Raw genomic sequence first — 14,876 nt, 5'->3', positions numbered from 1 at the left:
AGAAATAAATGCCAACAAGGTGTAATAAAGAAAACACACTACAACCTTTGGGCAGCGCCTATTGTGTATGTAAAGAAAAAATAATAATAAAATCGAAATTTGTGCTGATTCTTCTACCGGTTTTAATGATTGTTTGAAATAAATAAGTTATTCCCTTCCAACAGTGGAAGAATTTTTTACAAAACTAAATGGTGAAGAATTAATTTCTATATTAAATTTGTTAAATGCATATGCCTTTGAAAATTGCACTGGAAGAAAAGTGTGCCGAATTATTAATCATTAATACACATAAAAGATTATTGAAAATAAAAGACTACAGTATGGATTAAAGGTAGCACCCACCATTTTCCACCAAACGATGTATACAATGTCAATGCTAATGGACCTGGACTTCGCAACTGTTTATTTAGATGATATTCTAATAAAAAGCAAAAATCGTGAAGAACATGCGAAACATGGAATGGAAGTGTTCAAAATCATAAAAGAATTTGTTTTTAAATTGAGTATGGAAAAATGTGGATTTTATTTTACAAAAATATCAAATATTTAGGACAAAGAGTTGATGAAAACGGTAGGACATAATAAAATACATGCCCGCACCTACTAACATGACATCATCACAATCGTTTTGGAGTCTAGTTAATTAATACAATAGCTATATACTAAACGTTATATACCAAATGCTATATAGTTATTGTATTAATATTTTAAGAAAACTGTTAAATCATTTACTAAAAACGAATGTAAATTGGAATTAGACAATTGTCAAAAGGCGTTTGTTAAACTAAAAACTGCGTCAACATCAAACATGCAAGTGATTTTGGTTTGGGAGCAGTTTGTTACACAAAGAAGATAAACTAAAACCGATCCAACATGTTTCAAGGACGCTATTCCCGGTGGAAATGAGCTATTCACAAACAGAGAAGGAAGGATTAGCCATAATATTTGAAAGAAAAAATCCAACCATTGTTAGCAATGTTCGGTTAAACAAGAGTACCAACACACATTGCGAATCGTTTACAGAGATGAGCGACGATGTTGCTAAGCTATTCTTTCAAAATAGAATTTTTACCATCAAAACAGACCGCACATGTGAATAGTTTATCCAGAGTAATACCAAAAAATAGTGAACTGCTAGAAAAAAAAACAGTCATTGCTTTCTTAACGTTTGAGGCAAACGTAAAATACGTTCTAAATAATACAACAAAAGAACTGCCAGTTACTCTTGAGGAGATAAAATTTAAAATAAAATTTTATCAGTTCATAAAAGAAAAAAAAAAAAAGGAAGTTAAGATATCAGAAAAATAAAGCAAACAGTATATTTTTATTATATAATGACACATTAATGTATGGAGACTGGACGATTGTATCCACAGTGTTGACAAAGGAAAGTTTAAGAGATTTTCATACCGGACATACGGGAATTTGTAGAATGAAAGCATTTATGCAAAGTCTCATATACTGGTCAGGAATGGATGATGAAAACGTGCAAAAGCTGTGTGCCGATGGCAAAAGCATTGCCAATAAAATTCAGCCCTTGGCCTAAGACAGACAAACTAGGGTCTCATCCACAGATTGACTATGCTGAACTGATAAAAGCAACATCTTAGACAGGTTTATTAAATGGCCAAAAGTTTTCAAATGCACAATGTTGACAAGTAATAATATAATAAACATCTTCCAGGAATTGTTTTCAAGACTCGGCATATCGGAAACTATTGTATCTGACAGTGACATGCAATTTTCATTAAAAGAATTCGAAAATTTGTAATATACTTTCTATAAATCACCTTAAATCTGCACATTTTCATCCAGAATCAAACGACCTGGTTGAGAGATTTATCGAGATATCCAAAAGACCGATCAAAAAGGGAGATGGTGTTGAAGTGGAAAATAAAGAATTACAGAAATTCTAATGTTTAATGAATAACACTAACTGTTTACACTGACGCGAACATGTCCCTTACAGATTTAATGTTTGCTAGGAAACTACGTTGAGTTCTTGATAAATTGATCCCGTCGAAAACACAAACTCAGGTGAGAAATAATACCTTGAATAAAACTTATAATGTATTTCTTAAATTATTATTTAGGAAAAGTAAGCCAGTGTGAACTATAAGGCTTGATTAACAAAATAAGTTTACTCTTGGCTTCACCAGGAAAGGAACTCAAGAGCGTTTGCTCTATTCCCACCTCTGTTGCTTTTGGACTGAAGGAGGCGAAAAAGACTCAATGACTCACATACTAGCCTTATTTATATTTACACACGGGCAACAGTCAGGCGAACAGAAACGAAATACTACTCACAGCTATACAGGCACTAACAAAAACAAAGTAAACCAACGCACACATATACATAATGCCACACTGCCAAATACATACATATATTAGTAATTGTCTATATTTTGCATATGCATATTATTTACACTATGAACGTTTTGTTTTATAACTACTAACATAACTTCTTCACCAAACATGTGTTTTTACAAATGAACATTTACTGAAAGTAACTTTTATATTCTTATGTCTTTCATAAAAATGTTTTGTAATAAAATTTCGTTTTTCTCAAAATTTCATTTATAAAACTCTGTTCATGTTTTAAGCTAGCACTTGCTACCTGGTGACCCTTGTATTCTTTCAATATTTCGTTTATTTCCGTTTTTAATATGCATGCATATCCTTCATTTTCTTCCTTCACTGAGGCATAACTTTTATACCAAAATTATATTAAATGTCGGTGTGTTTCTTGCCCGTACTCAAAGACGCTATTGTCATCTAAAATGGTCTCTATCATGGCCAGGAGCCACACCACAACTACATACGTAAGTGGTTTTCATTTTAGTTATATTTAGCATGATTTCATTTATGGGATTACATTTTCACTAACCCAGCAAATATAACAGTTCAATTTTATGAAATATACATTTCATATTTTTTAGACGGTATGGCACCGGATGTAGGGGTGAGATATGTCGTAATTGTGAACACCACATCATCTCCACAAGTTGTTTTTTTATAAAAAAAAAGAACCATTAAACCGGTATACGTTGTAATCTTTGAAGAGAAAAAACATGGGAAGTTTTCTATCCTTTTTTTCTTTCTTTTCTTTTTGTCGTATTTTCAATTTTGAAATAAGTTATACTTTGTTCAATTGTTTATGAAAAAATTCAAATAACATTTTGTCAACTTACGATGCCTATATGTCTGCGCATCTTATAGAGTTCAGCTGCTGAATAATAGAAAAAAATGGAGACGTCCAGTTGAGTTTATCTTCAATGGTCGCGCGAACTAATGCATATTCTCGTCGATCGTATTAAAATTAGACGATTGTTAGTTGCATATAAGCAAACCGTTTGAAGAACAGAATCCGTTTCATGAGGAAGGCAAGCTGCACACATGTGCTACGCTGAGAGGTGATGTATTAGTTGAAGTTGACAGAAACAGTAAAGTTAAGAGGTGGTGCAAATTACGGTATCAATGAAAAGGGATATTGTCAATTTATTTATTAGAACACAGAATGATCTATTCATGTAATGTATGCCCCCTTCTTACACATGGGTATTTTTACTTTTGTGAAAATATATGCACACTTTACAACTCTTGTAATTAAATATTTAGAAAATTATCAGAATCGGAAATTGTATTGGAATTAGGAATTAAAAACGGCAACCTGGATTTTGTTTCATGTGAAAGTTATCTGAAAATGACAAATTGATTTATTCTAAGCATCGAACGCTATATTTATAAAAATCTAAATAGAACATTTTTATTATAAAACCAATTATATAATTAAAAAAAATAAAACAATACATAACTTAGTTTTCTCCTGGTGAATTCTTTTGGGAAATGTGTTCTGCTTTTGGAGAAGTTTTTTAACAACACAACTGAGATTATGAATATCTAATATTGTCAGGTTCCATGTAACATGGAGGGGTGTATGTTATGTACGTGTGCATAACTCATGCGTCGTCTTATGGTATAAAACTTACGAGAACAGATACATTTTAACAACGGACATGTAAAAAAAAGGGACAAATAACAGTTTTCTGGGGTCGTAACATCGAACCAATTGGAAAAACATGCCTGGTCCATCCCTGACCTTGTTTGACAAATCCTCGAGAACAGTTACAAAAAAGATTCATCCTGATGAATCAACAAATATCGGGTCGTCTTTTCAGCAACTTTTATTACCGTTGTTTCCCCATTGGAAAGCTGCCGCTGGTTCTAAACTAATACATTCTGATCTTCTATACTGGGAGCCATCACCATCTGACTCAATCTGCTCTCTCTCACTCCTGATTCTTGATACTTCTTTTTCCCCCAAACTCTACCTAAAGTCCATGTTACTGTAAAATTACCTCTATGTAAGACTACATCAGAATGTGGAGATCAATCCATTTTAAAATTATTGTTTGTGTTCTACATTCTTTTCTATAAAAACATCTTAACATAAATAATTTTCTCTGTAAATATTTATTTTGCTATGATAATATTCTATTGTTACAAATATTACAAGGATCATAACAATCGTTGACTAGCAATACCTTCGGCATTGCCCTGCTAATATCTAACAAATAAACTTGTAGTGAACGTAACGATACAGAACCTGAATCAAGTGTTGGAAATAATCTTGATTTACCTTATCACCATCATAAAAGAAGCCGTGTTTGCCTAACATGCGTAATTTTGATGTGCAAAACAACAAGTACACACTGAAATGAGAGTATTTATATGTATTAAGTACATGTGACTAGCATGCTTTGCTTTTGTAAAAGATGGACTTAATGGAAGTCGACAGAAAACATTTCAGCATTCAAAGGGCTAAAATCATTGAGAAATAAAAATCAGTATTGAAAACTCTTCATCTATCCAAGGATACTTTCAGTCTACTTTTGTATTACTATCACTTGCTGAAGAGTGTCTTGATTTTTTCCGTGTTATGTTTCTATGTGTTGTGTTTCTAGAACAGATGTTATGTCCTGGGCATGGTAACCAGCTCCCTGGTTAAAACAATAGTCACATCCCCCTTAGATCAAAGGGTTGATATGTCATTGGCTATGTCTGCTGGTGGGTCTTCCCTTTGAGTTCTCAAAGTCTGTATTGGCAGAGTTTTCACCCGAAACGGGTATCCTGTATAAAATGAGAGACAGATACATTTTCTTATAAAAATAGAAATTTTTTTTAACATTTAAGAAGCATTTTAACAACTCAAGAGTTGGCTAATCTGAGAACCAACCCATCCGTCACCGATTAAGATCAGATTCCAACTTATTTACAATTCTTCCCTCGTGGGCAAACGAGAGGAAGAGAGAGAAAGAGAGGGGGAGAAAGGAGAAAGATAGATAGATAAACAGAGAGACATTAAGGGACAGAAACAAAGAATACAGTATTTCCAGTTCAACATATCTCAGGTGATAGGTTCACAGGGTTCATTGCCTTCGACATTTTATCAGTAACTCTGGGCACCTGATTTTATAAATAATCTGCGATGTCACTGGAAAAGATTACTGTCTCTGCCATGTTTTTAATAGCATATGTTAAAATATACTTGTTTCCATTCAAGTACAAGGAAATTTCTGCAGGGTAATTTCTTGTAGTGTCGGGATGATTAATTGAAATTGGAAAAATCGGAACTTTTTGAGGTATCACAATTGGTATCAGAATTGCAAATTATGAGCTCCCAATCATTTTACCATTTTCAATGATGAGTGCATTGGCGTTAGGGTTTTATAGGAATTGGTATTCATGTAAATCTAAGTAGTTCCAAAATATCAATATATTCTTCTTTTAATTATTTTCTAGGTTTTGTGAATACGCTTCTATCTTGGAAAGCTTTCATCCCTCTGAGCCGGCTCACGTACAGTGCCTACCTTGTACATCCAGTCATTATTCAATCTTATTATCTCAGTCAACGATACACAATTTACCTTACAGACTTTGAAATAGTAAGTAAACTTTTAATCAACATATATGTTATCTTCATGAAACCACTATTACTTGATATGCATGGAGTATTGTTGACACATCTGAGTGGCTTGTTAACAGTTTTATGATTTTCGCCAACTGATTTTGTTAACGAATATCTAAGCTTAAATTACATTTTATTGACTCCAAGTATTATTTTAGCTGAAAAGGAGATTTTAATTGCTGAGTTGTAACGGACGTAGTTGAAAACATATCACATTATTTTTTATTTATTTATTTTTTTTTTACATGGGAGTCACCACTTATCAAGGCCCGGAGGCCACTCGGGGAAAAGGGTTATAGAGTGTATAGTAGTCAATGGGATGATATTGTAGTAATCGTTAGTAATAGAAATTGATAGCTACCTTTGTTTTTTTGTTTTTTGTTATTTTTATTTATATTTCTTTTTTTTTTTTTTTTTTTGCTAATATGGTTCTGGGAGTAAGTTTTTCTAAGATAAATCTCATTTCTAGTTTAGATGTTTTTGAGGGTGTGGTTTGTGTGATTGGCCAGCTATTATTAAAGAATTAGGATACATACCAATCCTATAAAGTTTTATCCAGTTTATAAGTTACATACTGTAAAACATGAAAGGTGTTGTTCTACAGTTCATTACTGAGTTCCACTAAAAAACAAAAAACAAAAAAACAAATGGTTGCTTCCATCTGTTCTATAAAGGGTGTATACCAGTATTTCTTGTACTAGGGGGAGATAACCCCATGTACTTTCTTCAGCAGGAACAGATAACTCTCTGGTACTATTTTAACACAAGAGTAGATAACTCTTTTACCTATACATATATAAATAGTTGTCCATGCATAAATATTTTGTGTTCGTTCATTGCACAATGTTTTCTTCTTTCATTCCACTTTCATGTTTTTCCCTGTTTTTATCTGCTTGTACTCTTTTTATAACATTTTAATAATGACTTAATTGTTTTGGCAGGTCCTTATGTTTTCTCTAAGATACAATTTCAGTTAACATCTTAACAAGCTAGAATACATGCTGCTGCAGCTTCATAGGTTATATTTCTTTATCATGCTTTTAGTACTGAAGTGGCATTCATCCTAGGCGGGTTAAACCAGCTTCCTCCAAAGGAGGAAGTTTTATGGGAATATCAAACCCACAAGCGGTCCCCAGTTGCTTGTATATCCCCATCAAGGGAGATGACAACATTAGGTTTTTTACAGCTCTTGCAAGGGGGGATCGATGTCCTCCTACATATACTGCCTGGTATTCCCAAATGATCATCTATCTGATATTCACCAGGCTTAACGTTGCTTAACTTTGATGATTTAATGAAAACCAATGTGTCAATGTGGTTGTACTGTATATATGCTTTTATTGAAATAATATTAGTGAATCAGAAGAACGGGTGACTTGAAGTCTGCAGCAAATGGTGTCAGATGAAAAACTCACTTTGATATTAAAATGTTTGGCATACTAAACTGGACGTCCTGTTTTTATAAAAAATAAATAATCAAACTAGCATAAAAGAAAATATGTAAAAATTTTGTATACATTTTTCTTTTTAAAAATATCTTTTACAAAAATAAGTAATACTTGATTATTTTTGCATGAAATAATGAATAAAATGTTATTGTTTCACTGTTTGGAATTTGTTTTTAGTATTAAAAAAATATATTACTTTATGAAATATTTATTGACTATATGGTACTGTTGCATATTGTGAACCAGACGTATCTCAGCATTCACTCAGTTTTGGCCGGAAGATGACGTCAGCAGCCGGATTATGCCGAGCATTGCCAATAAAATCATAACAACGCTATGTAAAAGAAAATAGCAAAATGAATAAATGTAAAATGCAGAAACTAAAAACAATAAAAACGACCTACCGTAATTTGGTATTTCATTATTCATTTTTTTTTTTTAATAATAACTGTCAAGAAAGGGTTAGACAAAGTAAATTTACTTTTTGGAAGGGGTCAAATAATTTTGAGGAAATGTTTTAAAAAAAGTTCAAAGAAAAATGTTTTTTGTTTCTCATATATATTTTAACATTTTTTTATGTTTTAAAGTTTTTTCTCAAGGAAAACTGGAAACAAAACTTTTCAAGTATTTTTTTTGTAAAAAAAAGTTGTTTTTTTAATTGGAAGAGGTTTTAAAGATGCATTATCTTAATACTGCCCATCATTTGCATGTAACAACTAGTATGATTTCTTGCTTTTTTTTCCTCTTCCAATATTTATCCAAAAATCATTTGCTAGGCGTGCTCCACATTGTGATTGGTTGATCAGTGTGTTACGACAGACAGCAGCTAAACCTGAGTTGTTGCTTAGCATAATCTGATTGTTGACATAATGTTATGGCCAAAGCCTAGCGAATGCTGAAATACGAATGGTTCATAATATACACCAGTACCAATTATATTAGTTTTTAGAAAAATAGAATGAAATGTTTTTTCTAGAGAAATATTTTTTCTAGAAAAATAAAATGTTTTGGAATTAATGTTCTTTTTGTATGATTATGATATATTATTTTTGAAAAAAAAAAAAACCCTTAACAAGCATAATACGGACCTGTAGATCTTATCAGATCATCCATCTAAGAGAAAGAAAATTCTGATAATAAAACTGGGGGAGGAACAACCTTCCTAGAGCTGGTGACTCAAACAAATTCCCGGTTTGCAAACCTAACTTGTAGAGTAGATATGCTCTGCCTATCACCAGCTGCCACACTCCTTTTTTGTTTCCAACTGGCCTACCAGACTTCTAGACCTATTTCTCACCACTGTACCTGAGGATTGTGTGACTAATGCCCACAGTCCACTAGAAAACGCAGACCACATAGTGGTATCAGTTGACATCACATTTAAATCCCAACCTCAAGGTGAGGAACCATTGCTTAAAACAACAAGCAACTATAACAGGGTTGACTGGGAATCATTAGAGAACACATCCGAGATGCCCCATGGACCAATATCTTCTCTGTTTCTGCTGAACAGTGTGCCAATGAGACAACTGAATGGTGCAAAACGGGCATTGAAGCACATGTTCCCACACGGAAGTATTATAGCGAGCCCCACTTGTCCCCATGGCTCACTACAGATTGTGCAGCTACCATTGCACAAAGACAGCATGTATTCTGCCGGTTTGTATGCCATAAGTTAAATACAAACTAGAAATCATTATAAGAGAGAAATAGTGACAGCCAAAAGAAAGCATGCTGAAATAATGAGGGAACGCATTGAATCGCAAAAGATAGGAACTCGTGATTTCTGGAAAATCTATAATAGTGTAGTGAATAAAGGACAATCAGTAATTCCCTCACTGAGCAACAACCAGAAGGTTGCATGCACGGCAATGGGGAAGGCAGAACTGCTTACCCGGCTATTCGCCTCCAACTCCATCTTAGAGTCAACAAACAATTCCCTCACAAATTTTCCTATTCGGACTGAAGCCACATTAGATAATGTAAAAATCACTCCTCCTTCTTGTATCCACAATATCATAACTCAAAGGCGTGTAGGCCTGATCTCATCCCTGCATTACTAATTAAGAAATGTTCAGCCAAGCTAGCCCCCATACTTTCTAAGCCCTACAATAAATGCCTTGCTGAATCTTGCTTCCCTAATAGCTGGAAGATGGCCTCTGTGGTACCAGTGTACAAGAATTCTGGTGAAAAAACACACCCTCTCAATTATCGCCCCATTAGTCTCCTCCCACTCTTCGCTAAAATCTTTGAGACCTTAATTAATCAAGCACTAGTTCACCACCTCGCAAAAGCAAATCTCTCTGACAAACAGTATGGATTCAGGCAATGTAGTTCTACTGCAGATATTTTAACAGTCATCTCTGAATGCATTTACCATATACTGGATAAGGTGAGCGAAGCCAGGGCTGTAGCCCTTGATATGTCCAAGGCCTTTGACAAAGTCTGGCATAAAGGGCTACTAATGAAAATTAAATCGTATGGTATAACTGGACATATACTAAATATAATTAGATCCTTCTTAGACAATAGAAGCAGAGAGGTTGTCATTGAGGGACGTGCATCCAAGCAGCATAACATTAATGCAGGAGTGCCTCAGGGGTCGATCCTTGGACCATTATTATTCCTGATATTTTATAAACGCCCTCCCTGATAATAGTGTGTCCGAGATGGGTATATTTGCTGATGATACAACACTCTATAATACGCATTAGGGAAGAACTGATGTACATAAATCTAAGACAATAGCAGAATTGTTAGAAAATTACTTCCAGACTATAGTGGAACGGGGCTGTAAATGGATGGTAACATTTAATGCTCTCCTTTAACACTTACAAGACGCCTCTCCAACCCCTTATATCCATGACAAACAGCACCCTACCTGAGAATTCTACCTTCAAACTCCTCAGCCTAACATTTGCGGGCAATATAAACTGGAACAAATACATAGAGGACATTGCAAAGGCTGCTGCAAAGAAGATGGGTTCCCTCTATTGAGCTAGAAGACTACTCATGCCTGAGAGTATCCTGTTCAATTACAAGCATGCATGGAGTATTGTTGCCACATCTGGGCTGGTGCATCTACCACTAGTCTTTCCCTCTTAGATAAAGTCCAAAAAAGAGTTGTTAATCTAATCGGTCCCACTTTATCAGCTAAGCTCCAGCCCCTGTCTCATCGTCGCAATGTTGAATCACTGTGCCTGTTTTACAAATATTTTAATGGAACGTGTTCTGATGAACTTGTTTCACTTGTACCCTCTTGACATACATATCCCTGACAAACCTGCTCAGCAATAAGATTTCACCCCTTCATTGTTGTTGTCCCTAAATGCCAGAAAGCTTTCTATTCTAATAGTTTCTTCCCTCGAACAGCTAGACTTTGGAATTCCCTTCCTGCTGCCTGCTTCCCTGGTTATACTGATATGCAGAAGTTTAAATGTAACATAAACAAATATCTTGTTAATTATTCCAAGACATGGCCCCAAATAGTAGCCCTTATATCCAAGTGGCGATATGCTTTATAAGAGGTGAACATGAGTATATAAAAAAATAATAATAATAATACATGAATAAAGTCTGGTTTAGTAAGTGCAACATTTTTATTTAAATGCAAATTTTTTATCTGATACCATTTACTGCAAACCTCGAATCGCATGTTCTTCTGATTCATCATAATATTAGTTGTTAGGAACTTTCATACAAAAATGACTCCAAGTAAAGTAAAAGGAATAGGAGTTACGAATTCATAATGACTTACACAAACTAATGTTTTCTTTGTATTTTTACAGATTTATCTATTTTTGGGGCACTTGGTGCTGTCATTTGCTGCAGCCTTTGTTGTGTCGATGATATTTGAGGCGCCAATGATTGCATTGGAATCGTTGCTAACTAAAAAGAATAAGAAAAACAAATAGTTTCCAGATTGTCTTTGGAAAATGCCATCTCAAAGAAGTGCAATGAAAAATGGAAGACTCGGGAAGAAGAAACAATGAAAACAAGGAAAGAAAATGAATTAACTATTTCTAAACTGTCAAAGCATAAACCAAGTAACTTGTTTTAACATTTCTAAGTTTTCAATGAAAAAACAATTTAAAATAACTGACATGCAATCTTATATATATATATATATATATATATATATATATATATATATATATATATATATATATATAATTAGCAGAGCTACTCTGAATTGCTAATGGGTTCTAATTTACAAAAAAATAAAAATAAAAGTGTAACTAAACATTTTGTTTAATATTTCAATTTCAAATGTCTAAGTTCATTTTTTAACAAAATCAGGAAAAAATTATTATATCTCGAGTGAAGATTGAAATTACAAAGTCTGTCTTTTAATCGATTGCCCCATAGCAGTAGGTACGAAATAATGATGTTATTAAATACATGAGCTAGACTTTTTAAAAGGTTTTTCTTTGCTCTCTCTCTCTCTCTCTCTCTCTCTCTCTCTCTCTCTCTCTCTCTCTCTCTCTCTCTCGTTGAAGGTCGGACAGCAATGATAAAGGAGGGAAAAAAGTTCATTCTTATTCACCAAGGAATATTCAAATATTTGTCTTTTATTAAATTAGTATGCAGTGATTTGAATAGTAGTATCAGGACTTTATAACTAATAAAAAAAATATTGATCAGGACTAAATATTAAAATCAATGAAATCTGTAAAAATAACATTATTTTTTTTTAAACACAGACCTATATTAACCCTATTTGACTAAAGAAAAATATTTTTTTATCTACATTTTGTGAATCCAGCTATTAACGTCAATGAAATAGATCTTTACTTTAAGCAAGAACAAAGAGAAAAAGGATATAAAATCAAAGATTAATTAAATCAATTAATCTATTATATACTAATGAATATTTTCTGTCAGTTTGTTTGTCCCTCCCATTAAAACATGTTATTTAGGGATTGAATTACTTCTTCATTCAATTTTAAAAACATTCTAACCGTTTTTAAACCCATTTTAATTTGCTGTAAAGTATTAAAGTCAGAATTCAAGTAAAGTATGAGAAATTAAAATAAATTTTAGTTCCTTATTTCTATATATAAAATTAGGTATGTGTATATGTTTATATATTTATACTGCCATTTCTAAACAAATAAATCAATCATTATGAATTTTGGAACATGGCTATTGTGCTAATGTAGGTTATGTTTAGTTTAATTTAGTTTAAGCAAAGGAGATAAATAGTGAGTGGAACTCAATCATGAAAATTCCTATACTTTCGAATTTTGTGAAATTCTAATACTAGTTATTAAACATCAGTTAATAAATATTCCTCACATTTCAGTTTCTTTAGAGAATTTTAAAGGTTTTATTTAATATAGATGTTTTTTTATATAGAGTCTTAAAACCTTTATTTGAAAATTCAAATATTTCAGATTTGCATTAAATTTTATCCATAGTCAATTAAGCAAGATTTCCTGGACTTCATTTTTGGTCCCCTAACAAAAGGAGGGCTTGTAAATTCACCCTTGTCCATTCTTCCATTCGTCCGTTTGTCTGTGCACACTTTTCTCAATACACCTTGGAATTTTTTGAAATTTTGCAGAAACATTAAACATGATATGATTAAAAAAGTAACAGAACGAATTTTCCAGGAAAACCCCGGTTGCTCCTCCTCCTCCTCCTCCTAGAGGTGTCTCTCGGGTTAACATTGACACCTTTGTGCTTATTAAAAAAATTAATGCCTTGGATTTTTATAAAACTTTCTGAGAAGTTGTAACTAACTGATTTCTATATAATTGTGTTTGTCTATACTTTGTGATAACTCTTGGGTGTGCCCCAGGGGCTCTTTTAGGGCTAATAAAAACACTCCATTTTTCGTTCACTGTGCACTCACAGGGGACCATGCATGCTTCACTTGTTTTTCTAAAGATCTCATTTGTTTAAATCTTAAATTTTAAACATTTTCTAGTATCAAAATCCATTACATGATTTTGATAAAAATTAGAATTAGGATTCTAGACACAGGGTTTGGTTATGATTATATCTTAATTTTAATCTTCATAAAAGGAGATAAAACATGGAAATAATTTTACCTGTTTTTGGGAACAGGTACTCTTCTAGTTACTTATATTTCCTAATTAAACTTAAAATCTACAAATTTTTCACATACACTTATTTTTTTGCATTTTTCCAAAATATAATACTGCATCTGTCATATAATTGTGATTCCCTCATCCCATTTAATATTAACACATTTGCCCCTTTCCCCTTCGGATTTTTTTTCTCTTTCCTTCTTATTGCTCCAATGCCAATAACCTTTCCTTATTCACTTGTTTTTTTCAAATTATTAACAGACTTTTTCTGTCTTGTTTTTCTTTTTACATATCATATTTTTTTTTTTTTTTTGCGAAAACGTTGTATGAATTGAATAAAATCTGTTTCACATAAAACTGGTTTTACAGCCATTGTTATATCTTGTGCGAAAACCCTGGAAAATCTTGATGAAGGAAACCTAATTATTTTAGAATTCAGAATGGGAGATGAGTTTGGCATATAATTTTCACATAAATTGATCATCTGTTTCTGAGCTAGTGTCTAACCAAAATAGCGTCTTAAGGGCATATAACCAGATTTTATTTATTTATTTATTTATTTATTTATATTTTGTTGAGATAAATATTGTTTGGGGGTAGAGGACTAAAAACAATAAATCTCCTTTAACCCTATCACTAATCCTAAGTCCAGTGCCCCCCTCCCCTGTAAAAAAACCTTAATCCTACAACTAACCCTAAGTTCAGATGGCAACAGAATGCTCCTTTCTCCAAAAAGAACAAAAACATAATGTTGTGACGTAACTATACCATATGATTTTCGGTCACCTGGAGATATGAAAGGAGGTGTGCAGACCATGTAAGAGAGCACATATTCCGGTAACATGGACTTGTGACTAACAACTACTATTGTAAATGCATCTTGTTCTTGTTATACTATTTAATAAAGTAGTTACATTTTTTTCTGTCTTATCATCCTTTTGCATGTGATATAATATGAACCAACAAGAAATTCAAGAATTATAACAAGAAAAAATTATGGAAGACTCCAGAATCTGCTTGATGGAATTTCTAAAATAAGAGAAATCATGACAGGAAAAGATGATAAAAAAACAACAACGTCTACAAGAAGTGAGAAGCCTTTGAAAAAACATCAAACTACAAGGAAAAAGAAAATATCCAACAGCAGGGGGAAAAAAAGTTTGAGAAATTACCAGAACAGTTTGGCAAAAAAGGAAATGATTCTGAAAACTCAAATACTTTTTCACGAGAGTTGATAATAAATTTAGTTGACAATTTTATTTACAAACCAGAAATCACATTCGAAGCACGCATTCGCAAGTATCAAGAAATTTTTGCAAAAAAAAACTGGAAAAACTGGGCCAACGAGAAACAAGTTTCCTATTAAGAGCACAGAAAATATGCAAGCTTTATGTTAATAACGTG

General features: G+C 32.9%; 1 protein-coding gene across 1 annotated transcript in view; it reads left to right on the top strand.

The window, feature by feature from the left end:
• The window catches only part of LOC145292758 (nose resistant to fluoxetine protein 6-like), a 65,267-nt gene extending 50,876 nt beyond the window's left edge, over positions 1 to 14,391 (top strand). The window contains exons 14-15 of the mRNA XM_080138795.1: positions 5,803 to 5,945; positions 11,205 to 14,391. Coding sequence (XP_079994921.1) covers positions 5,803 to 5,945; positions 11,205 to 11,330 — 269 coding nt within the window. The 3' untranslated portion in view covers positions 11,331 to 14,391. The remainder of the gene's footprint in view (positions 1 to 5,802; positions 5,946 to 11,204) is intronic.
• Positions 14,392 to 14,876: the final 485 nt, after the last annotated feature.

Source organism: Euprymna scolopes, chromosome 2 (assembly GCF_053919585.1).
Source record: "Euprymna scolopes isolate OS-2025 chromosome 2, ASM5391958v1, whole genome shotgun sequence".
Taxonomy (NCBI): Eukaryota; Metazoa; Mollusca; class Cephalopoda; order Sepiida; family Sepiolidae; genus Euprymna; species Euprymna scolopes.
Note: the sequence above shows the minus strand (reverse complement) of the source record. Positions and strands in the feature narration are given on the sequence as shown.